General features: G+C 47.7%; 1 protein-coding gene across 1 annotated transcript in view; it reads right to left on the reverse strand.

Annotated features, from left to right (window-relative positions):
• The window catches only part of TENM4 (teneurin transmembrane protein 4), a 385,057-nt gene that overhangs the window by 118,798 nt on the left and 241,235 nt on the right, over positions 1-25,024 (reverse strand). The window contains exons 12-13 of the mRNA XM_022593930.2: positions 20,851-21,051; positions 2,291-2,476 (exon numbers count right to left, since the gene is read on the reverse strand). Coding sequence (XP_022449638.2) covers positions 2,291-2,476; positions 20,851-21,051 — 387 coding nt within the window. The remainder of the gene's footprint in view (positions 1-2,290; positions 2,477-20,850; positions 21,052-25,024) is intronic.

A 25,024-nucleotide genomic window follows, 5' to 3' on the forward strand; every position in this document is an offset into this window, starting at 1 on the left:
TTACTTCTTCAATGTCCTGTGACAGTTTTCTGGTATTTATGACTGTCAACCTCCCTCTTGAATCGTGCACATTTACCTTGGTGTATTTCTTATCCGGAGAGGAAAAAGCACCTGCAATCCCAAGGAGGAATTTGCTCTTAAAGAGTGACAACAGGGTGTGCGGGGGAGGTGGGAGGGGCTGGTCTGACTCCTTGGCATCAAAACAGAGATGTTCTTCAAGCTAGGCTGAGGAACATCCACGAGACACTGGCTGGAACACAGTCTGCCCACAAGCCCTGCCATGAATCATCTGTGACTGGACGCAGGGAGAATTTCCGTAAATCCCTCGTCATTTGACTCAGATGAGATGCTTTAACCTTATAAAAGTCTGACATCCATAAACTTCTTGGAACTTGGTAAGGTGAGCCGAGGACTCTATAAGCAAGTGATAGAAAACAGAATGCATTCTCTCTGGGCTGGATTTTGGTTTTAATAGGGATGGGTCCCCTCTGGGCTGGGAGGCTAAAAGGTCAGCTTGTCCTTAGTCATGCAGAAAAGTGAAGGTGAAGGAAGGGCAGAGTTGAAAGAAGCAGGTGGGCCTCTCTGGTGACTAGGGCTGCTTTTCTTTAAGAGGTGTCCAGGGCAGTCGTGGGATAGGATGACACTGACAGAAGGAAGCCACCCAGAGGCGCACAGTGAGACAGCGCGGCGCGTTCTGCTATGGAAAAGCAGGGTGGGCTGCCGGCGGCTATGGAGCGGCTCTGGACTCTGGTAAGAGTGTGGCTGGCCAGCTAGCTGTGGGACTCTGAGACCAACCGGAATAAGAAGGCCCAGCCTCTGGGAAGGATGAGAGCCAGAGGCCTCTGCAGAAAACCTGGGCTTTGTCCTGCAAGGACTGCAGAGCAAGCAGCTGGCGAGGAGCTCCTCCCCAAGGCTCAGAAAACCAAGCCTCAACTTCCAGTCCTACTTCTTAACAGTTAAGTGACCTTGGGCCTCAGGTCCTTGAAAAGGAGGGGGGTAATACGTGTGCCTCCACAGGGTGATGGATGGGAGTGGGAAAGAACGCAGTTAAAGCCCTTAGCACAGTGCTCGCCACACTGTAAATGCTCAAAAGTCAGAACCCATTATTAATAATATTAGGAAGTATAAGGTATTCCACTGCCATTGATAAAAAGGGCGATGGTGTGGAGGCAGGGATGATGAATAAAAACTAATTTCAGGCTGCAAAACAAAAGGCATGCGGCCTAAAACAATATGAAATAAGAGGTAGCTCCATTTGCTCAAAATTCCTTTTTCCCTCATAATCTTTGGGGCTTGCCTCCCAGTTTCTGTAATCAAGAGGTGACTGTCAGAGCTGGAGAGGCACCCGGAATCCTGTCTCCTAGAGCCATGTGCTTGCCATTTGATCACAGACCCTTCCTTGAAAAAAATGGAAGGGGAAGAAGTTAAAACACACATACACAGACCAGTTGATTCAATAAAGACCTTTTGGTGAGTGTTCATTCCAGGATAATAAACCAAGCAAACGTCTGGCTGTGTTTAAAATCAACAAAACCAGCAGGAAAGGCAGAAAGAAGGGAACAGAGTGATCAGCTTGTTTTGAAAGCTGCCAACAGTGCTGCTTCAGCAGGGGCTGGTGCCAAGGAGCCACCAGGAGAGGGGAAAGGAGACAAATGCAGACGGGACGGAAGCCGAGGACAGGGGAGGGGGGAGATCCCAGGCCTAATGGGATGCAGATGTGGCCTGGGGCCTGCGGGAAGCTTTCCCCAGGATCCCAGGCATCTTCGGGAGCTCCAGCCTAGGAGGCTACTGGGGGTGTTCAGCGCTAAGCCCAAGACCTCCCAACCAGACCATAAACTTGATTTAATGGCTATGTTTATGGAGTACTGTACGATGTGCCAGCCTGTACTAAACTCTTTACGTGCATTATTATCCCCATTTCACAGGTGAGGAATCTGAGGCTCCGAGAGGCCTTGGGACTTGCTCACAGCTGCTAAGGTAGAGTCATCTGCCTCATGCCTGAACCCCAGCTCCTAACACAAAGTTATACTGCTTTTGGCCCGGGAAGGGCTAAACCCAAGGCACGCTGACCAGCTAGCTGAGATCTGGGAGATGCAGGGTGGGAGGGAAAAGGTTAAAAATGTCCTATTGTGAATTTGAGTCCAACTGACGTCTAGGAAAAGCCAACCATAATGTCGTCAGATGAAAGGACTTTTGGCCCAGTTCCCACATGCGACAGGGGCCCCGAAGTGCCCGACAGACAACGGCACCGCGCAGCCCTGGAGAAGGTGCGGGGGCCTGGCCCTCATACCGATGGTGCAGTGCTCGCCGTTCCAGCCCGGGCTGCACTCGCACTTGCCGTCCCGGCAGGTCCCATGCTCGGCGCAGCGCGGGTGGCAGGCGCGCTGGTCGCAGGCCGCCCCCATCCAGCCGTCCTCGCAGCGGCAGGTGCCCCCCACGCAGACGCCGTGGCCACCACACTCGGCCGCACAGATCTCTGGGTCGGGGGAGGGAGAAGGGGGAGAGAGAAAAGACAAGTATTGAGCCAGTCGTTCTTGGGAACAAGGGTCACACGCTCTGTGAGCAGTCGGGATTCTAGAGGCTCAGGAGGCTAATCTCTGGGGACAAGGACCCTCGGACAAGAACAGTTCTCCAGCCAGAGGCCTGTCCCGAGCCCCTTTCCTCGCCAAAATAGTATGGAATGTAGGGCTCTGCTCTGTTCACTTTTCTCTGTGGCCAGCCTGTCCCCGCTTCTGTGCTTACCGCTTCCAAAGGGGACCGCCCTTCTGAACAGATGCGAGGAGAAGTCAAATTTAATTAAAAACCAGTTATGTGTGAAAACAAAGTGAGGATGAGCCAGGCGAAGTGCCTGTGGGTCTGGCTGGGGTGCATGAAGGGTCCTGGGCTTGCACTTCATTCCAGCTTTGACTCTAATTGAGATGGGAGGAAAGGGGAGGCTGGACCCCCGCATCCCAGGGGGGTTCTCTGGTGCTCTGCTGGGTTTATGTTCAGTTCCCCTGCTCACTGCTTCATCACCCCAACTCCAAGCACCATCTAAATGGCTTTTCCCATCCAAAGCAAACAGCTGGACTGGGGGTGGAGGCACTTCACAGCCAGACTGGAGTTGCCCAGCCCTTCACAAAGGCCCGTCTGTGAGATGGTGCAAAAGACACACGCGACCTGATCCACAAGCCCCTTGGGCCCAGGGCCAGCGACAACTTCACGGTTACTCAGGCAGAGGTTGTGAGAGCTTTGAAACACAACTCCTTTTTAGGAAACCAGTTGAACAACTGGGGCCCTTGATGCTCTCTGCCAGGGCTGTGATGGAGACCCTGACTCGATTCTGTGCCTCGTGGCCCAACATTCTTCAAATGAAGATCCCAACACCTTTAATTTCTTTCAAATTAAACTGACTGGCACCCATGTCAAATTGCATTTGCACATTACCCCTTCCAAGCTACACTCCTGGCTTGGAAGCTACTAACAGTCCAACTACTTTTGAAAAAGAAAATAAAATTAGATCTCAGAGGCTCAGAACTTCCATATTAATCTACAAGGCAACGGCTAAAATGTTCAAGAATTAAAAAATAAGCAAAACAGAAAACAGTAATAGTTCCCATTTATGGTGTGTTCCTATGCCTGACATCTTGCCAAGCAAAGCAGCTGGAAAGGGAGTTAATGCGTGCAGTACCACACTGGGTTTCTCAGCTCCCCAGGGGAGAGAAAGGCTGCTGTAAAATGTGTGCAAAGAGCCCTGACCTGGAGCCAGGGGACCTGGGTTCTATGCCAGGCTCAGGAGCAGAAGCTGTGTGACCCTGGGCAGGTTCCTTGACTTCACTGGTGATGCTGCCTCACAGCACCTCTTCTACCCATCAGGGCTATGCTGAGCATTCGGTGAAGTGGACAGTAGAAAAGGGCATGGCAAGATCACTAACTCAAGAAAGATTTCTCAGGACAGTGAGCTTTAGACTATGTGTCCAAAGACCAGGTTTGTGAGGTCTGTGTCTGCTCAGCCACGGATCTGCTGTGTGACCTTGGGAAAGTCACTTGCCCTCTCTGGGTGTTGGTTTCCTCATCAACTGCAGGGGGGACCTGATGGCATCTAAGACTGTGGGAGTCTATGATATAAACATCCTCCACGTCACACAGCATGGTCTATCCCTAAGGCTCGGCTGGAGTGTCCCTCCTCCTCTGAGAAGTCTCCCACGATTCACTCAGCGGTTGTTCTCTTGCTCTGTGCCTTTCCATGTGACGTGGTAGACTGCTTCTCCATTTCTGCATGTCTCACTGTCAGACTCAGGACAACCTGAGGCTGGATGAATTCTGATCACCTCTAGGCCTGGTACCCAGCACAGATCTTGGCACAGAACAGACTCTTAATTAAGGTTTGCTGGATAATGAATAAATCCATGTGTGCCTGGGGCTACAGGTGCCTAAGAATTTAAAACAATTCAGGTACACCCTGCTCAGCCTGGTCTATCTGTCTGCTTATCTGGTGGGTTGCCCTTGTGAAAACTTCCCAAGCGAGCGTGGAGCTGTGGAGCAAAGTGTCAGGATACCCAGCAGCCCTCCAGGAAGGGGATTTTCTCAAGAAACTCTTCAAGTTTCCTTCCCTTCTTGCTCACATGGACAATGTCCTGGATTTTTCTCAAGATGAAGAATGACAATCTCGGGTCCCCGGGTCTCCCTACGTCCTAAGTCTGAAATTTCCATCCCTCCTGCACAGCGCTGCAAGGGCATCGACCCAGGTGACTCCGGAGGCAGGGCCTGGACTCAGGGCTGGCTGGGACTTTCACCTGAGTGCCTGGAGGAAAGATCAGCTTAGCATTCTGGGGGGTTTACTCAGCACATTTTCCAGGTGGTAGTTTATGGTGTGAAAGTAAACTTCCAACAAGCCTTCTGTTCACCGAGGTGTGAGCCTGGAGAGGGACAGGCTGTGGGGCAGCCTTCCTCGGGGTGCTTGGAGTTCACAGTCTTGGTGTTTTGGGCTGTGGGGCACTTGAAGGTCACGGGCTTGAGAGCAGAAGAGGCAGGGCTTCCCCAGCACTTGACGGCCTCACTTCAGGTCCTCACTACTGGGTAGTTCATTCCTTTACTAGTTAACTTTGAGGCAGTGTGTGTGAAAGAGCGTAAGACTTGGAATCAGGTGTGACTCCAAATCTTGGTTCTGCCAGTTGTGGGACCTTAGACAGCCTCCTCAACTGCTCTGAGCTTCATTTTCTTCCTCCGTAAAATAGGGATGATGACAGCACCCACTTCAGAGGGTACACAGCCCTGATATACAGCTCATACTGATTCCTTTATTCTTCCAGTAATAGTCCATGCCTGCCTGCTATGTGCCAGAAACTGCGCCGGGTGCTAGGAATACAGAGGTCAATAAGACACAGTCTCTGCCCCACAGGAGATCATTGCCCAGACAAAGCCCAAACTGATTGCTAAGATCAGCTGAGTAATCTACAGCTGTTACTCACTTCGGCACCTTTCTGCTTACGTGCAATGAAAAAAGAACCGTGAATCTTAGGATCAGACAGATTTGGTATCTATTCTTGGCTTTGTCACTTATTGGCTGGGTAATCTTCAAGGTGCAAGTTATGCAATTCATTGACTCTCGATTTCCATTTCAGTAAAATGAGGCTAATAATTCCCACTTTACCAATCTTACACGGCTGGCGTTAGATCAACTGAGGTAATGTATGGAAAAGCCATTTTTGGCTTAATAACTTAACACTTATATCAGGTTTTACAGTTTACAAAGCACCCTTCACATACAGTTTCTCATTTAACTATCACAACAATGCTGGCTATTATCCTTCTTAGAGGTGAGGCTACTGAGACCCAGAGAGCATAGGGGAACTCTACAAGGTCGTGTGTTCATCTGGTGCTTTCTCCTCATTTTGACAATCCTCAGGGCAAGGCTGCAAGATAAGCATTTTACAGATATGGAAACTGAGTCACAGGCTAGACAGAGGCAGGCTCATTTTACAGATATGGAAACTGAGTCACAGAATAGACAGAGGCAGGCTCTCCTTTGAGGGAACCTCCTGGTTCTTCCAGCAGATCTCCCCTCGTTTCTGGCCCTGTTGTTTATCCCTTGTTACGTTCAAGTCAGACCCTGGCTATGTGCGAGATGCAATGAGATTCTTTACACAGAGTTTCCCAGACACCCGAGCTCGCTTTTCTCCTCTGGAGACTGCGGGGCTGTCCCTCCAAACTCTCCATCTCCCCGCCAGTTTACACTAGACATGCTGCCTTGGTGTGAAGCTAAAGCTGCCTGGTGGCTGAGCACCCCTCCATTAGTCCTTTACAAGCGGGGTTGTGAGCTCTTACACATTTTAATGGAAGGGGCCTGAACAGGGTGACCTTGACGTTTATGTGGTGCTAACTGATGGTAACACAACCTGTCAGTGTTGAGCTTCTCTTCTGCAGATGGGCTCTCTGCCCAAGTGCAGGAGACCCACTGCCTCATGACAGGAGCAGAAACCTGAGATTCTGCTTCATTTGGTCTCAAGTTGTAGGCCCCATTGTTATTTTTTAATGTACCTCAATTTTTTTTTTTTTTTTTTTGTCCTTGAAACAAAAGGAACTGCTTTATTTTTGCTTCTCTGATTCTGCTTTTACACTGAAGCAGATATAACTTCCCAGCGTGGCTGGTGAAAACCAAATAGGATGATGCTAAAGAATGTGCTTTGACAGCTCCTGTGCCCTTCATGTAATGTCAATGGTACTTTGTGAAATCTGGGTCACAGCTCCTAAGTCTCAAGTTTGCTCGGTTGTAAACTGGGGGTGACACTGACTACTGCAGAGAGCTGGTGGAGGAATCACCCTCATTTGCTTCATTTCTTGAGCGCTCACTGGGTGCAAATCCAAGGGTGAGCAGGCACTGGGGGATCCAATGGTGAGTATGACAGACACGGCTCTTTCCTGACCTCAAGGAGTGACGTTCTAGCACGGCAGACGGACGTAACCTAATTGAATTAAATGCGTTAAGATGAATAGAAGTGAAGCTTCTAGTACGGAGCCTGGCACATAGTCAGGATATGATGAACTGTGCACACACATATTCTTATAAGAAAGGAAATGGGGTGTAGTGGCAAGTGTTATCAGACTGAAGTCAGATCAGACGTGAATTCTGACTTATGCAACACACCTGACACAAGCAAGCATTTGATAAAGGCTAGGCGACGGTCATGTGATCAACATCGGCACTGTCTGACTACATGCTGGACGGTAGGGGCCTGGGAGGAACCCTCTGACGTACCATAGAGTACACAATCCATACAGTAGACACGGATTCAGATTCTGACTCTCCAGTCTCCTTGAGTCCTTGCGGAGCCCTTGGGAGAATTACTTAATCTCTCTGGACCATACTTCTTCACCCCCAAAACAGGGAGAGTAATAATGGTCCCCTACAGGGTGAGTGAGTGGTGGTAACTGAAGGAAAGGGTAAATGTGAATGGCTCTGTGTAATCTGTGTTATGTATGTTGTGTCCTGAACATTAACTGATTGATGGAGACCTACGGCATCCTGTATCAGTGCACCTCCGAGTCACCGAGAAGGGAAGCATCTCCCTGAAGAGCAAGATATTTTCTAGCAGCAGAGCCTCAAAATTTGGGTATGAAGCTCTTTCTCTGGTTACCTAGCATGGCACCATCAGCCATGACCATTAAAACCCAGGTAGAAGCCACCTGTATGTGTAGCTTCGGCTTCCTCTTAAAAGCGGGTGAAAATCCCCAACTGTCCTAAAGTGTCATTCCAAGTCTGTAAAGTTCTTGGCTGAACTATACAGGGCCTTGGAGAGCAACCAGGTCAGGCCCAAGAACACCCTGGCTCTTCTCCTGGGGAAAGCCGCCCCCCCCCAGCACCTCCCCTTCCCCACCCCACCTCTGCCCTGCCTCACTGGTATCCACGTCTGTCTTCTCTCTAGACTGGAAGCCCACCTGATGGCAGGCTCTAGCTTTTACTCATCTTGGTTCCCAGCAGCAGGCACCAGGTCTGGCAGAGAATGAGCTTTCAACAAATATTTGTTGAAAGAACAGATGAATTTTTAAAAAATCTCATGGAAGAGGTGTTATGTCAGTTGGCTCAACTCTATCCCAGCGCCATATTGTACAAAATTTATTTGGTTAAATATATTCACACAGAGGCTCAGCCTTCTTTGTGCTTAACCTTCTTAGAAACTTATCTTCTCCAATCTCCGACTGATAGCTTGTAACCTTAAAGTGTCTCAGTTCTTACACCCTCACACACATCTTCCTTCGCACCAATGCCCGTGTCATACCTGTTCCCTTTCTATGATGTGGAAGCAGGTGGACACATGACGAAAAGGGTGGGAAAAATATATGGTTTGGCTATTGGTTAATTGTGCTCCAAAGTGTATACACGAGGAAAAAAGCTGCTCCAGTCTCCTCTCATTAAATGTTAATCCCCATATGAACCTGGATGAAGCCTGGGACCTATCACAGCTACGTTTTAATTTGTCTGGACTTACTTTACAATCCTGTTCATTAAAATAGCTGGTAAGGGAAGCTGTGCCTCTCCCCTAAAGGTAAATACTTATATATAATTTTCCCATAAAATTCCTTTGACTTGGAAAGATGTTCAAAATTGACACAAGTCGGGGATAGAGGGGACCCCACACAAGGATCTGTGTGCTTTCCTGCTGAGTAAGGAACAGATACAGGTGAAGCTGTCGTTGAAATTCAGGGATGTGAAAGCAGAGCCTTGGCCCCATATGACCTCCTGGGAAGCCCTTGAATAAGTCTGTATTTAGCACTAAAAGGGATAATAGGGAAAACTGTCCTATTCTGCTTAGGACCTGAGGTTCTTAGAAGTGACCTTAAGAAATTTTAGTAAGGGTTAAATAATTTTAAATGATTTCCACTAGGATTTTCTGTTGCATCGCTAGCTCATCTGAGTTAGTGCCCAGTTTGGGGGATTTCCCCGAAATCCTGGTCCTTGAAAATTCCTTGGGGGAATTTCTCATGAAATCCTTGGACACTTTAAGTCCAAGCTACACTAAACAGCATTTGAGGCAAAAATAAGGAGAAACTGTAGAACCACTATTGGTGGCACACAAATGTTACCTCATTAAATCCTCACAACATCCCTGCAATTTTATTTTCACTCCCTTCCCATCACTGAGGAAACTGCTTGGAGAGACTAAGTGACTTACTCAAAGGTACTTAGCTAGAATGAAAGGTGACTATGATTAACACAGCTTTTTGGTCCGTGAACTGTGGGATCAGGTTTAGGCAAAACCTCAGCTGTAATCTGACATATTTCCTTATCAATTATGTATTAGATCCTCACCTCAGCTAGACTAGAGAATCTCTGAAATCAGAGTCTGATTTCACCCTGACTCAACGTTTATCATGTGAAGTACTTTTCCTTTTGTTTGTCTGTTTATCTGTCTTTTCAACCTCCATCCATCCATCTGCCTGTCCATTGGCTCATCCATCTGTCCATCAACCCAATCATCTAATCATCCAATCAGCTATTAAGTCAACAGGCCATCTAACTGTCCATCCATCCATCCATCCATCCATCCATCCATCCATCCATCCATCCGTCCATCTGTTTGACCTGGGCTAGTTAATTCATCTTTCTGTGCCTCAGCTTTCTCTTCTGCAAAAAAGGATAGAGACACCAACACCTCAGGTTCATGTGAGGCTTAAAAGAACATCATGTAATGTGCCTAATGTCATGTACATCTTTTACAGAGTAAACACTCACTACATGGCAACTATTTTACGTTTATGTGCTAGAAAGGCCAGGGGAAGGGAGGGTTTGAAGATACCGTGGAGAGCAAGGGGAGGACGTGAACAACTGAGGTTCCTCTCCACAGCCGGAGAGGACTGGATCTGGAGCACAATCAGAAGGACAGGCTTCCTGGGTCCCTCATGCCCTGGGGAGAGGTAAGCGGCAAAGACCCGTGTAAGGGACAGACCAGGATAATGAGAGAGCACTTCAGCCACGGCCTCCATATTCTCAGTGAGGCGGGGGTCTCTGCTGAGGAGGATGCTAATGGATAGATGTGGGCATCTGAAAGAGTCCCCTGGGGACTGAGTGTAAGAACTCACCAAGCACCAGAAGAGCTGCAGCTCGAAGGACCCAGGAGGGGCTAAAGATCGTGAGCGTGACATGATTTGGCTTAAAGCACTCAGAAGCCCGGCTGTAAGATCAGAGACGGTGAGTGGCTGGAGTGATCCTGGGTTTTGCAAGGTGGATGTGGAAGAAAGGCACAGAAACCGGGAGCAGAGGGTGAGGAAGGAAGACAGCTGGAAGTAAAGGGCTGAGGGAACAGGGGGACACGAAGGAGGAGGAGGGTGAGTCAGGAGGGAGCTGATGCTGGGCAGGAGGTGGCCTGGATGTGGCCAGGGGCTCACCTTCAGGTGGGTTTAGGGGTTAAGAGACAAAAAGAGGGGGAAAACGTAGAGGAGCAGTTTTCTTGGTCAGAGCATGAGAAGGTATCTTAGAGATGCTCTAACCATCCTGTAGACAGGAAAACATGGGCCAAAGAGAGGAAGTGCCTTGTCCTTGGCCACACAGTCATGTGCATATTAGTACTTGAGTAAGAACTTGATGGCTGCCTTAGGAAATAGTCATGTAAGGGGCCAGCTAGATAAATGGCTAAAGGCGGGGAGGCCTCGCCACTCTTTGGCCCCCTCCTCTGTGCCTCTGCATAGGCTGCTTTCATGGTCTACGTGCTCCTTTCCCCCAGTCTTCGCATGTTGAAGTCTGGCTCCAATGCCACCTCCTCCCTGAAGCCTCCTTCCAGACCCCACACTGGAAGGGGCTTCATCTCCTGCCTTCCCAAAGCACTTTATGCAAACCTTCATCAGGGTTGTTAGTCTACCTGTGTTGCCTCCAGAACCCTGCCATCATCAGATTAGTCTCTGTACTCTGTAGTGAGTCTCACACAGAAAATGTATCTTTTGACTGCATCCATGTACCGCCAGATTCCAGTGGTCTGAGGCAGGGCACTCCAGTAACTATTCAAGGTACTATGATTTTGCACAGGGCAGAGGCCTGGATTTGGGCAAGCTGGGTATCAAAGCCTTCTTTGCTACTTCCCGGCTCTGGGAAACAAACATTGCACATATCTGAGCCTTATCTTGGTCATTTATAAAACGGCAGTAATGAATCTTAAAATTGATTTAAAAATATATTGAGGACCTACTATATGCCAGATACCCTTAGAATCTGGGGATTCAGAAATTGTATTAAGTTATTCCCATCCTTAAGGAACTCAAGTCTATCTAGTTGTATAAATGAGCACAAAGCTGGCCACCATGCCTGGCACACAGTAGGCCAATTACAATTTAACTCTCACTTCCACAGGCCAGATATCCCTGCATTTTGAACAATTTGGCTCGAATATAGCACCCACTCTCTCTCCCTCCCTCTCCCACAAAATTGGGCAGATGGCTTTTTAGTCTCAGTGCAGGTTACAGGAAGAAGTCAGGAGGGAGGAAGGTATAGGAAAGGAGCATCTGACTTCCTTACAGTAATGAATCTTCTTTTGACATTGAGGCCAAACCCAAGTCACTCTCCCGTGCTTCTCAACTTCCATCCCTATCACCTGAGAGTCAGAGCGGCTCCAAGCCGTGCTTCGGTCCCCCAGATCTAGATGGCAGAAAGCTAATGAGCCTTGGAAACCACATGGCCTTTCACCTCACTCAAGGAGCTCAGAAAGCTTTCAAACCAAGCAGAAAAATGGATTCCAGTACATTGGTGCAGAGCAGTCTCCAATCTATTCCCCCAGGACTAGAATTTCAAGCTTTATGAAGCACCTATCACAGGAAGTAGTAAGTCGCCTCTATTCATCTTAATTGGAGGGTATCTGGCTTCCTGATTAAAGGAGTTCAAAGCTAGCACGGCGGAGGCCTCCAAATACGCTCTGACTTTGCAGAATGATAACAAGCCGAGAAAGGACTGGTGAGCAGAGAAGCCAAAAAAGGTAACTGGCCAGGGCTGAACCACTACCCCACTGAAAGGGCCCAACTGGGTATACTGAAGAGATAGCTGATGTTCAGACCTCCTGTCCTGATGCCCTTTTGTGAAGGTCCACCTCTCCACCTCCACCATGGACACCTCCTCCTAGAAGTCTCCCAGGCACCTCAAACTGCATGCCAATATTAGAATAAGCTTTCTAAAACCAAACCTGACCACGTCACAGCTCTGCCTGAAACTTTTCAGTGCCTTCCACTGACAGATGAAACCTAAACTCTTTCAAGGCCATTCATGATCTGATGCCTGCTAACTTCCTTCACCTCTTCTCCCTCTCACTACCGCCACAAGTATCCTAAGCTAAGCTACTCCAAACTGTGGTTCTTCCCTAGAAAATGCCAGCATCTGCCTCATCTATGTACTTGATGCAAATCTTTGACTTCCACAATGGGCTGCTGCAAGGTGCTTGCCTCTTTCTTCCATCTCTGACAATTCAAATCCAACCTCCATCACCCACCTTAAATCCCACTTCCTCCAAGAAGCCACCTTGATCACCCCGGCTGAAAGCAACTGCTCTTTTCCTGAACCCCTGTAGTATTGCCAGGTCCACCGTGGTCATGATCCAGTTTACATGGTTCCTGGCAGTGTCACCAAGTGAAGTGGTACCTTGTAAACCTGATACCTGATCCATGGTCAGTATCGGCGTAAACCTTGGTAATAGCCAATGGCAGGATTACGCAGGGGATAAGCATGGGTTCTGAACCCAGAGAAGGCTGGATTTGAATCCTTTCTTTCCCAGAGTGCCTTTGGGAAAGGCACTCAAGTTCCCTGAACCCTGGTTTCCTGAGAATAACACCGTCTGCAATTTCAGAGGCTTATATATTTGTCATTTGAATAAATCATGAAGCACCTACATGGAGGAGTTCTGTAAAATGTAAATAAAATTTCCATTCAAAGGACAGTTATTATTTTAAAATTACAAAGTTACCATACCAGCCATTTGATTCAGGAAGACAGCCAGAGATTTTGTACAAGATATCAGCTTGGGCATCCAAATAGAAACCTAATTCTGAAGCCCAATTTCAGAAGGGCTTAGATTTGCATACTGAAGAGCTCCAGTTGTGATAGAAAATGTTCCAGGGCTGTCGGCAGGAATTCTACTAAATTACAAAGCTGCCAGCTTCTGGTTTATCAACCGTTGACTCTGGCAGTATTTAGTAGCACGCCTGTTTGGGCCCAATTTCCCAGGCTTTGATTAAATGTTAGGAAGTGACCATCTCATTGTGTCTGAACCTCCACAGTACTTCCCAGGCAACTGGTGGGGTCTTCTCTGCCTCCTTCTAACACATGCACTTCTTTCTCTGCTTCACTGTCAGTCTCTTGGATATTTATTATTCTGAACTTTGAGTTTAGGCCGTCACTTGCTGTTGGGAAAGGGCACAGGAAATGTCAAGTCTCAACGGACATGATTCCTTGGGTGAAATTCTAACCTAGAGTTTCCCCTCCCATAACATACCTATACAGAAATGGCCCAGTCTGATCGTTTCCTTTTGATGTTTAATTGGATGTTGGTGCTGTGCTTTCTGGGCTGAGAAGCAAATGCTTCTCAGAGAGTGAACAATTCCCGCTACACAAATGAGACTTGTAACAGGGGAGAATGCTCAACGCTGAATCTAATTTTCTCTCCCATCCATGAACAGAAGACAATTTCTCTGGCATTACAGCATCTCACTCAGTCTTTCTGTCATTAGTAAGAATTAAATTCTGTTCCCTCAAATCTAAACGTAATTATATTTTGCCTCGTAAATAAAATTGAATTACCATTTTCAAAATTTAGGGCTAATGCAACTGCTATGTTTAGAGCTTTAATTTTTTTTAACCCTGTTGCTACTTTCAGTTTTTGTTTTTTTTTTTAAAATTGGGCTTATTTTGCTATCAATTGTGACTTCATTTGGTAACAGAGCTTTTCTGTTCCATATCTATCTGGTCATTATTGTTATTAATTATGCTTTGTGATTTGCTTTTCTTTTTGGTAGGGGAGGAGAGTAATAGAGAAGAAACTGGAAGCTCAAAGGATCTGAGTTTGAATTTTAGAAGGTCTCGCTAAGCTGAGGTAGGACCTAGGCCATGATGCACTGAGAGAATTAAAGAAAGAGCCCTGACGTGGAGTCTGAAAGGGAAATCTTCAGTGCGCGTTGAAAGATTTTTTAATTTGAGATTTTCAGCAAGACATTGAGTGGACTCCATGACTGGGACCCTGCCTGCCTCCCTGGCCTCACTTCCTCAGCTCCTACTCTCCAGTCAAACTGAAGGACCGCTCTGTACTTCTGCACATGCTGTTCCCTCTGCTTGGACGGCCCTCCCCTCCTCTTCCACCAGGAGCCCCACCTCAGTCCCCTCTCACAATCTGGCTCACAAGTCTCCATCCTGGGGAAGACCTTCCCAGGTTCTTCTCTGTCCCCCTCTTGGCCGAGGGCACGCTCCTGCCCTTGTGCACCCCAAACCCACCATAAATGCGACGGTCGGAGGCCTTAACACCTCATGACTCCGTGTCACCTCCTGAGTGGCCTGAGGCATGCTGATCCCCCGGAGCCTAGAATGGTCCAGCACATGAGAGGTCAGGAAGGGCTGTGAGTGAATGGAGGGGGCGTGTGTGCTTGTCAGCAGTGGGTGCGCATCTGGAGCTCTTCTGGGGTGCTCTCTGCAGAGGCTGTGCTCCTCTCTGGAAAAAGCTCAGGAAGCTCAGTCCCTGAGCAGAGGCCAATGTTAGCGCCGTAGGGCCCTTGTGCTGGTGTCTGGGGATAAATGTGTCAGCACGTTAGTGACTCTTCACTTAGACGCGACGACCAGAGTCGGGGGTTGGGGGGAAGGGGGGTGGGTAGAGAGTCTCAGTAACCACAAGAAAACTGAGCCTCCGAGAGAGAAAGCAAGTTGTTCAGGTCACATAGACTCCAATCCAGTTCTGGCTCCAGACCTTCACCATATAAGCTGCCCTCAAACTTCAATTGCTTAGAGTTGAAGGACTGTTGGCTAATTTAGACTTAGTCATGCATTCGAAAAAATATACATTAATACTTTATTTATTGAGTGCTTACTGAGTGCCAGCCACCATGCTAGGCATTTTATATATACATATCAAAACTAATTTGAAAAACAGCCCTGCAAGGCAGGTATCATTAGCCATATTCTTTGGATAAGCTCAGTCTTGAAATTCTAGCTTGGTCCCACTCCAAATCCCATGCAATTCTTTCTGACTGCACATGCTACGCCCAAATCCATACCACTGAATCTCTAAAAGATCTCCACCTGTTATTCCATGAAACCCAACTGCAATGAAATGATAAGAATCATAAACGACCAGCATGAGCATTTTACAATCAAAATCTCTGCCAGGTACTGCTTCTGTGAGCCGGCAACCCAAAGGAATAAAATGTAGTGAGAGGGCCCTCTCAAATAAAGGTCATTTATGGAAGACAAGATTGGAGAGAGCTTGTAGAGAAGTGGAAACGAGGAATGAATTTATGAGGCTGAGGACAGAGATGACTGGGCTGGGGTGGAGGGGAAGGAAGACCCGCGTGAGAGCCAGTGAAGGGGCAAATGATGGGTTTAAGGGATCGAATCTGATATGGTATTCTGGAAAATGCCACAGAGCCTGAAATCTTCTTTAGAAGATTTAGAAGTCATTAGGCTCTGAAAGAAAGGTAGGCTTTTCCAATTTTAAGGACCATCTCAAAGAGGTTAAATTCCTCCCCTTTTCTAAGGCAGCTCTGAACCAAGAGGATGAAAAGCCAACTAAAGCACTTGAGGGGGCGGGTGTGGGGAGGGAGCCCTTCTGCTCCGCAGGGCTGCTGAGCATGCCCCCTTTATGCAAAATTGATGAGGCACCCAGCCCAGCAGGACCACTCCCTGGGGAAGGTGGCTTGAAGGAGGTGAAATGATGCCAGCTCTCATCCAGGAGGGGCTCTGGCTGGCTGGCACTGCCCATGAAATGAACATGGGCTAGGTCTGGAAAGTGAAGGACGGGGCCCAGGAACTCGGTTTTAGCTTTGCAGAGTGTTATGGGGGCGTGGGGGGAGCGGATAAGGTTGGGGGTCAGGGGGGTGAGGTGGGTGGAATCCTGAGAGAAGGGATTAGACTGTCCAGCGGGTAGTGTGCTGGGATCTTCTTGGGCAGAGCCTTTGGCTGTAACCCCTCATTCTTCTTTGATAATTCCCTGGATAAGTCATTCATTCAATAATCACTAGAACCTAATGGCTGTCAGGCCATGCACTAGGGAGAATGACAGACACTGACTTTATGGGGTTCACAGTTTGACAAGAGAGAGGCACATTTATAATACATGGCTCAGTACACCGAAGAGCTTAGGAGAGGCCTTGAAGCCAGACTTGGGTTGCATCCGTGCTGTGCCACTTTCCAATGGGGAGATGCTGGCAAGGAATTTAACTTAGTTCTGACCTTCAGTTTCCTTATGTGGAAAACAGACGTGGTAATACTTCCTTTACAGGGTTCTTATGACCCTTAACTAAGATAATGGTTGAAAGCACTTAGTTCAGCACCTGATACATGGTAAGCATTAAGAAATGGACAACTCTCTAATTAATGCTCCATCCTGTGACTTATCAGGAAAAAAGACAAGATGAATGGCAAAGAAACCTCTTTGGATGGAAAGAAGACTTGAGGTAAGAGCTGAGGACTTGGAAACAGAGGGCCTAGATTCAATTCAAATTCTGCCACTGATTAGTTACTGCGGGCAAGTCATTTCCTCTCTCTAACGCCTTCCCATCTGTAAAACAACTGCAGTAGCAATCACCACCACCATCATCACCACCCCCATCACCACCCCCACCACTACCATCATCACCACCATCACCACCACCACCACCATCACCACCACCATCACAACCACCATCACCACCAGCGTCCCCAAAGACTGACGCAGTGAGGTTCCACTGGGCCCAGAGCTGAGGACAGAGGTGTATTCGGGGTGGCAGTGGGACATATAACCTGTGCTCTTCCAGGCCACAGGAATCTACTTAAACGGTTATCTTATATGGTTCGTCATTGACCACATCAATGAGGCAGGATTTAAGGAGGAATTTCTGAGATGAGACAGCAAGCCAAGCTGCTGAGAACCCAGAGGCCTGAGTAAACACTTGTGTAAAGTCTGACTTCACTGTTTCCACAAACCTAACCAAAGTGCTGGGAAACTTGTCAGCTCACATTTCATTACAGGCTGGTTGTTGAGTGCAGGGCATGTTGATTTAAGCTGCTTTCATTAAATCCTGTTCTCCATGCCAAACAGCATGACACTCATCTCAGGCAAGAGATGGTCCTGCTTCCTAGGAGGGCCAGACGGCAGAGGCCCATTTCTGCCAACCCCACCACCTAGAGTCAGTCCTATAGGATGTGTCTTCCCGCCTGCAGCTCCTGGTGAGAAGGCTCTGGGCAGTGCCTGTGCCAGCCCTGCCGTGCCAGGAGCAAATAACGTAAAAGGTGTGACCCGAGCTACCCTTGCTGGGTGTCTGACTTGTGCCAGCCGCCATGCTAACCACTTTCTCCATATTTTCTCACTAAATCCTTACAACAATCCCACAGGTAATTTACCTAAAAGGAAAGGAGGGGAAGCAACTTGCTGAAGCCACTCAACTAGTGAGAAGTTCAGTGCCTGTTCACCACCCTGTAGCTGCAGCCCTGAGTACAAAGACAGCTCCCTGGCTAGAGTGGCATCTGCTCAATGAGGCGTCTCCCACTTAGCTTTAGGGCCCAAACTCCATAGTTTGCAAACAGCTTCCACTCAGTGAAAGTGCCCTCAGAAGGGAGGGAGGGGGAAGACGGGAAGTGCTCCCCGCTACAGGCCCTGTTCTCGGGCTCATGTGCATTATACCACTTAATCACCACGTGACCCTCTGAGGTGGGCACTGTTATTATTTCCATTTTTCAGACAAAGAAACCACAGTCAAGAAAAGTCAAGTCCCTTGCTAAGGTCACACAGTTAGCACGTGCAGAGCCAGGATGGAGCCTAGGCAGGTACAGCCAGGACAGCAGGGAGGGAGAACCACCATCAACGCGCTTTCACTAGCCTTCAAACTGGCTTCCGGCGGGAAGTGAGAGCCAGGGAGAAGCTATGGCCGTGGGGAGGCAGCGCGGGGTGCTGGGCAGCAGGGGGGCCCCAGGCTGGGCTCGGACTCCCAGCTGCGGTAGGCTCAGGGTGCCTCAGGTAGGTCACCGAGTCTCAGGGTGAGGGTGGGGATGGTACCATACCTGTCACCCTGCCTCCTGGTGTGTGCACGTGTGTGTGTGTGTGTGTGTGTGAAAAGGAGAGAGAGAGAGAGAGAGAGATCTTTGTATGCTTTGAAGCACTCAACAAACACAAATTGTTATCACTATTGCAAGGGGAGACAGGAATTTTGAAGTCATCTATTAAATTCCTGGCCTTGTGGCAATCACAACACTGATTTAGTCAGTTATAGGTTAGAGATTTAAAAACTATAATCCACGTTTCTGAAAGGGCACCTTTCATCTTGCCTCTCTCAAATGCCTCCGTTACTATCAAGGGCTCTCAGCAGGGCGTGCTGTAATCATGCTCATAACATAGCTAACATTAACGGAGCCCATATCGCGCGCTGAGCAGCGTGCTACGTGCTTTTTTTACTTTATCTTAAATAATCCTCCAAATAATTATTTTCCAAATACTAATCCCAGGAGGTAGGTACGCTTGTTATCTCCGTTTTACAAGTTACAGAAGTGAAGCAACTTGCCCAAAGTTATAACTAGTAAGCAGCAGGGCCAGCACTTGCACCTAAGACTGTCAGACTCAGAGACTCTCCTTATCACACGGAGCTCTCTACATTAGCTTGTGAGGCCCTCTGTTTGACAGCAGCTCTGGGAAGTGAGAGGCACAGAGTTGAGGAAAATGGGCACTCGCAATTCTATTTAAGGCCCTTGCAATGGGCCTGCTGTCTCCTCTTACAGGGCCAACTCAAGAATGCCTAGCGATCGCACTCAAAGTTACACCCGCCTCCGTCAGAGGCTGTGGAGTCTCATCAAGGATTAACAATGCACGGACAGTTATAGTTCTATCAGAAACTAGCTTTGTGGCCACATAATGAACAATACAACCCAGTGTAGATTTCGGAGGAGCATTCCTTATATTGCCATAAACAGAGCCGTATAAAAAGACTTATTCCTAAAGATGCAGACGTAGAGAATGGACTTGAGGACACGGGGAGGGGGAAGGGTAAGCTAGGAAGAAGTGAGAGAGTGGCATGGACATATATACACTACCAAATGTAAAACAGATAGCTAGTGGGAAGCAGCCATATAGCACGGGGAGATCAGCTCGGTGCTTTGTGACCACCTAGAGGGGTGGGATAGGGAGGGTGGGAGGGAGACGCAAGAGGGAGGAGATATGGGGATATATGTATATGTATAGCTGATTCACTTTGTGATACAGCAGAAACTAACACACCACTGGAAAGCAATTATACTCCAATACAGATGTTAAAAAAAAAAAGGAATTATTCCTAAGACACCTGTGTTCGTGATCATGTCTTTACACGAGCTTTGCAAACAAGGATAAAGTCCAATTTAGGCTGCGTATTGAACATCAATTCTCCATTCAATGGGGAAAGGTAATTCAAAGTATTCCAAAGGCACAAATGCTGCACTGGATCTCATTTTGACCAGAGGTCTCAACCATCTTTCCTGATCACTACCAGAACTGTTAATACACAAGATGATGAGCTGGCTTGAGCTTCACTTTGTTTCAGCAACGTGGTGTGGTGGGGAAAGTGACTCAGAGTGAAAAAAAATGTTGATGGAGATGCTACCACTTCTTAGCCATGTGTCCCTGGGCAGGATTACTTAGAAATTTTCTGGGCTTAAGCTTCTTTATTAGTTGATTGCTCTTCATGCGTTTGGTTGCTCTGTCTCCTGCCCCCCTCTCCAGAATGCAAGCTCGCCAGGGTACAGACTTCCTACCTCTTTATCCCCTCCGCCTTGTTCAGTAAGTATTCACTGAGTAAAATACTATATAACTTGGCAAAATGGGGATGATGATGCCTTTCTCACAGGGTTTTTGTGTGGATTTAAACAGTGGATACTGTCCAGATGAGATACTAGAAGCAACCACGCTGACTACCTACCAGTACTGTGCTAGGTGATTCACCTATGTTCTCATCTAATCCTCACCATGAGAGGGCCTCTAAATCATAAAGTGCTTATAAACAGAGGGTGCCAATATAATCATTCTGTGAACCTTACACGTGTAAATTCTGTGGTGAACCAAATGCCAAAATTAAGAACACATTCAATCATGTGTTTGTCATTCATTCATTCGTCAAAGTTTATCCGGCAGCTGCTGTGGGCAGGCCTATGCTGAGTCCTGGGAATGTGGAATAAGACACGTTTGCTACCCTCATGGAACTTACCATCTCGTAGAGGATCTGGCCGGAAAGGTGGGTGACGGCCACATCACAAAGCACCCTAAATACCATACTGAGTTTGGACTTCATTCTGGGGAATGGGTAAAACCAAAGGCCCATCCCTGCAGAGCTCAAGGAGGCACAATGTCCCCCATGGCCTCGCCTCTAGGATGGCCATTGTAATGTGAGAGACAAGAATTCAGTGAATCACATCTATCATCATTAATATGGTTAAGGGGCGATGTTTTGACTCTCAAGGCCACCACTATGAAAGAAATGATGTGAATATAGGATTTGTGAATCCTCTGCCCCTCTAAGAGTAGAGGTGTTGAAGGCTGGAGTTCAGGGGAAGAAGAAAAGCATTCAGAGACATGGGTAACCCCCTGCTACATGACCAAGGTCAGGGTAAGGGCCCTGAACAGGAACGAACGGTGTACACGTCACAGTGGAAACCTCCTCCCTCCATCTAAGCTGTGCCCTTATTCTCCCCACATTTACCGACAGAACAGTCGTGTCCAGTCCAGTTTGGGTCACAGCTGCAAAGCCCGGTGTCTGGGAGGAAGGTTCCGTGGCCCGAACACTGGTCCAAGCACGTGGCCCTGGGCGTCTCACAGTTGGTGCCTCCCCAGCCCACAGAGCAGTGGCACTCGCCTCTCACGCAGACCCCCCGGCCCGAACACGTGGGGTCCATGCAGTCCACTGCAACACAGAGGAGAGATAACAGAGATGAGTATCGGACTAGCAAGGGTGAGTCTTCTTTAAGCAAACTGCTATACTTTGTAGTGGAGGAGCTTCACATGCTCAGGGAGAAGGACCCAGATTTCCGTGGAGAGGTCACTTGGTAAGGTGAAGAGAATAACTCTAGCAACGGTAGACCTGGTTTCCCGCCCCTACCCGGTGGTTGACTGTTTAACCTCTCAAGTCTCAGCTCCCTCACCTGTAAAACGTGCATACATATTTGTACCTCTTGACTTGAGGGGTGCACATAGTAAGACATATGTATACAGCAGCCAGTGCCTATCCTAGATGTCTGTAACAACTGCAACAATGGAGGACAAGACTATTTCGTTCGTGTCTGTATCTCCAACCCCCTAGCACGTGGGAGGTGCTCGAAACATCACTGGAGAACAAACTATTAGTATTTACCACTTCATAAGTGCAGTTTTATTTCCGCGAATGTGGGATTAAAATAAAGAGATTCCTTAATTTAAATGAGAGCTTATTTTGCATTCAAATTCCCTTAGGTTTTACCATCTTCCCAAAACTCTGGAGAATGATACAAACTTTCACACCTCATTTTCCAGACACACATTTGTCTGGAAATGTTTCCAGGCAAACATTTCAATGACTATTCAAAACTATATATGATGGCTGTGTTCAGCTTCTCCTCAAGTTGGGGGCGAACTACAAAGCTGTAGCTCACAGCCAAGCAAACCCCCGAGCAGGGCTCTTAGGGCCCAAGGTCAAGGTGGTCTCAAGAGACCTCCCAGAAAGAGGGAGGAGAATAATATTGTGGGTTACCTGCTCTCCGCTTACACAGTAGGAAGTATCTTATATACTTCACCAGGTTGTTTTCTCAATAACCCAATGAGGTACAGAGGAGAAAACTGAGGCTCAGAGAGGTAAATAATTTATATGGGATCACAGAGCTAAACCCTGCCAGAGAGGACTCTGAAGACAGGTCTCTCTGATTCTGAATCCAGTGATATTCCTGTTCCTGGGGCTGATTTTCCTAAGTCAAAGCTTTAGTTACGGGGTTACACAAAGTTCACAGAGACCTCTAATCTTCCGCAAAGCACTTCACGGAAAGAAGAAGAAGAAGGGCATTGAGGGCTAACTTAGCATGTGGCTCCAGTGCACGCAAAGTGCGAAAGGCAGCAGAGAGGAGACAGAATCAGCAAAGGGCTTGTCCGTGTTCTCTACTCAACCAAAGAGTTGCTAGGTCATTGTAGGGAGGGAGGGGATTCTATCTGTCTTGGAAGTGGAAGGGTAGAGTGGAGTCCCGATGGGGCCCAACATGCAGCTGTTGTTAAAAGTGTTGATGGAGCTGCTATGAATGTAGTCAGGCTCCTCCTTGTAGGGGCTCAGGAGGAAGCCGTATGCTGCTGAGGAAAGAATTTAGCATTTGACTCTCTGAGGTCCTAAGTTCAAGGGTCACAGGACAAGCTGTAATGGTTCCATGACCACGGTCAAGTCCCGTACCTGCTCTGAGCTTCCATCTATAAAGCCGGTCTGGTCAAATTACCTACCTCTCAGGTGGCTATGAGGACCAAATGACACTGATGATTTGAAAGGACAGTATAAGCTGTAAATTGTTGCAAAGAAGTTATCTGTCCATTTTATCAGGACATTCAGTAGCATGACTTGGGCAGACTGTGGTCAGAGCTCATTTATAATTCAGACGTGATTTTACTTTATTTATCAATTAAATTTTATAGCCCAGTATATTTGACTTTTGCACAAAAGAGTGGGAAACTCGGCCTGGGTATATTAGAATCACAGACACAAATGGGCAGAGACTTTACAAAGAGCATCATTCTGGGAACAGGCTGTTCATTTTGAGGATCACCTCATTAAGAAAGCCCTTTCACTATTTGGGTTTTTAAAGGAGCTCAACGTAATTACTTCAATGATAAATAGGAAGACCAAAGGCCAGGAGCAACCATTTGATAAAAACATAATAACAAAAACAACAGTAACAATGATATTAGTGTTAATTTAGTTCCTCTTCTATGCCATATCTTGCTATTAAACCTTTTGTATGCATTATCTCATTTAACCCTAACAACAACCCCTTGAGGTAGATACCATTACTATCCTCATTTTACAGATGAGGAAACTGAAGCACAGAGGTTAAATAACTTGCCCAAGATCACACACTGGTAAGTGGAGGACTTTAAATTTGAAGCACTCTTCTCTGGTATAGATCTCTTGCTATCTCTTCTACAACCTTACTGGTTCCAAAATACATGCGCACATGTATACAGACATCGCACACAGAACGGTTAAAAACAGAAATCAAAAGAAAACAGCACAGCGAAAGAAACAGGGCAAAGTGGAAAATTAAGAAAGCCAAATGAAGGCAAAGAATCTCTTTTCTTGCAGTCTCTGGACACCACTTAATAATGGTTTAAACATGACCTGTTGGAGTTCCTGGTAATTAAACATGATAAAAATAATAATAGTGATAAATTTTCATGACCTGCCTCAGATCTCAGAACCTCAGAAGGATTATTCTGGCCCATTAGCCTACTATGATAATTCCCTAGATCCAGAGAGTTTTCCAATTTGACAGGAAACGACTCAGCAGTTCCTATCCCGAGGCCTATAAAGGTATTTCCCGTTCAGTGAGTGCCTGGACCCCAGCTTGGGGTTGAAGCTATCTTTCAGCCGCCCTCGAGGTTGAATCTATAAATCTCTACTGTGGGGCTTCCCTGGTGGCGCAGTGGTTGAGAGTCTGCCTGCCCATGCAGGGGACATGGGTTCGTGCCCTGGTCTGGGAAGATCCCACATGCCGCACAGCGGCTGGGCCCGTGAGCCATGGCCGCTGAGCCTGCGCGTCCGGAGCCTGTGCTCCACAATGGGAGAGGCCACAACAGTGAGAGGCCCGCGTACCAAAAAAAAAAAAAAAAAATCGGCACTGTTAGCGGAGAAAGCTGGAGGATGGCAAGTTTAGCAAGAGGCCCTCAGCATCACAGTACTTGTTCCTCAGACACAGTAAGTCTGACAGGGACCCAGGAACGAGCAAAGTGAATCCGATGCTCTCAGAAGCTGGTCCAGGCAGGGAAGAAAGAGCAGAAAGAACTGATGAGAGGCTACCTCCAGGCACTTCATCATCAATTAACCATCACTTCGGAAGGTCAACTTGACAAAGCAAGTGTGGGGTGCAAAGGGAGTTTTAAAGAGGACTGCACCTTGGGGTGGTCTAGCAAACCCTGGCTGAACTGGCTGAGATTCCTGCCAGAATGCTGTCCCTGCTGTTCCCAAACCTAGGGCCATTACCTATGCCACAGTGACCCTCTGCCCAAGAGGTCCCACACAGACTGTGCATCTGCCTTCCCCTTCTGGGGCCTCTGGGGAGACTGGAACCCTAGGGTGCGATTAAAAAGGTCTCTTTCCCTCACACTGGGTTAGTTTCCCTAACAATATTTATTTTGCAGGGAGCTGTGTATAACGTGGGAAGATCGGCGGGCCGGGGGTCGGGGAGCTGAAGGAATACAGGGGAAGCTGGCAGGGAGGTGGGCTCAACTTTGGGTAGAAGACTGTCTAACTTAGTTTCTTCTCAGAAGAGGTGCCAAGCAGTTACATTTTTTTTTTTTTCCTGTGCAGACCCTGCTGTTCAAGCCAAAATTTCTGGCAGACGCTTGGCCCATTAATGAAATGATGGGGCCTGCGTGGCCAGGCTGCAAACACATCTCTTTTCCCCAAATGTTCCACGCTTCAGTGACCACACAAGCTATCGGACTCGCTTCAGGACCCACAACACAGCGGCTCACTTTTCACTGCAAAAGGCTTAGGTGGGCCCCTCTGCCCCTCCCCCAGCTCCCTCTAAGCGTCCTGCCGGAGGCGTGCCTCAGGCTTTAAAAAACAGGGGGCAGTTTTGATTTGCACTTCTCTAATGATTAATGATGTTGAGCATTCCTTTCATGTGTTTGTTGGCAATCTGTATATC

This window comes from Delphinapterus leucas, chromosome 7, assembly GCF_059928025.1.
Source record: "Delphinapterus leucas isolate spDelLeu-1000000601 "Yukka" chromosome 7, BTC_Dleu_Yukka2, whole genome shotgun sequence".
Lineage (NCBI taxonomy): Eukaryota > Metazoa > Chordata > Mammalia > Artiodactyla > Monodontidae > Delphinapterus > Delphinapterus leucas.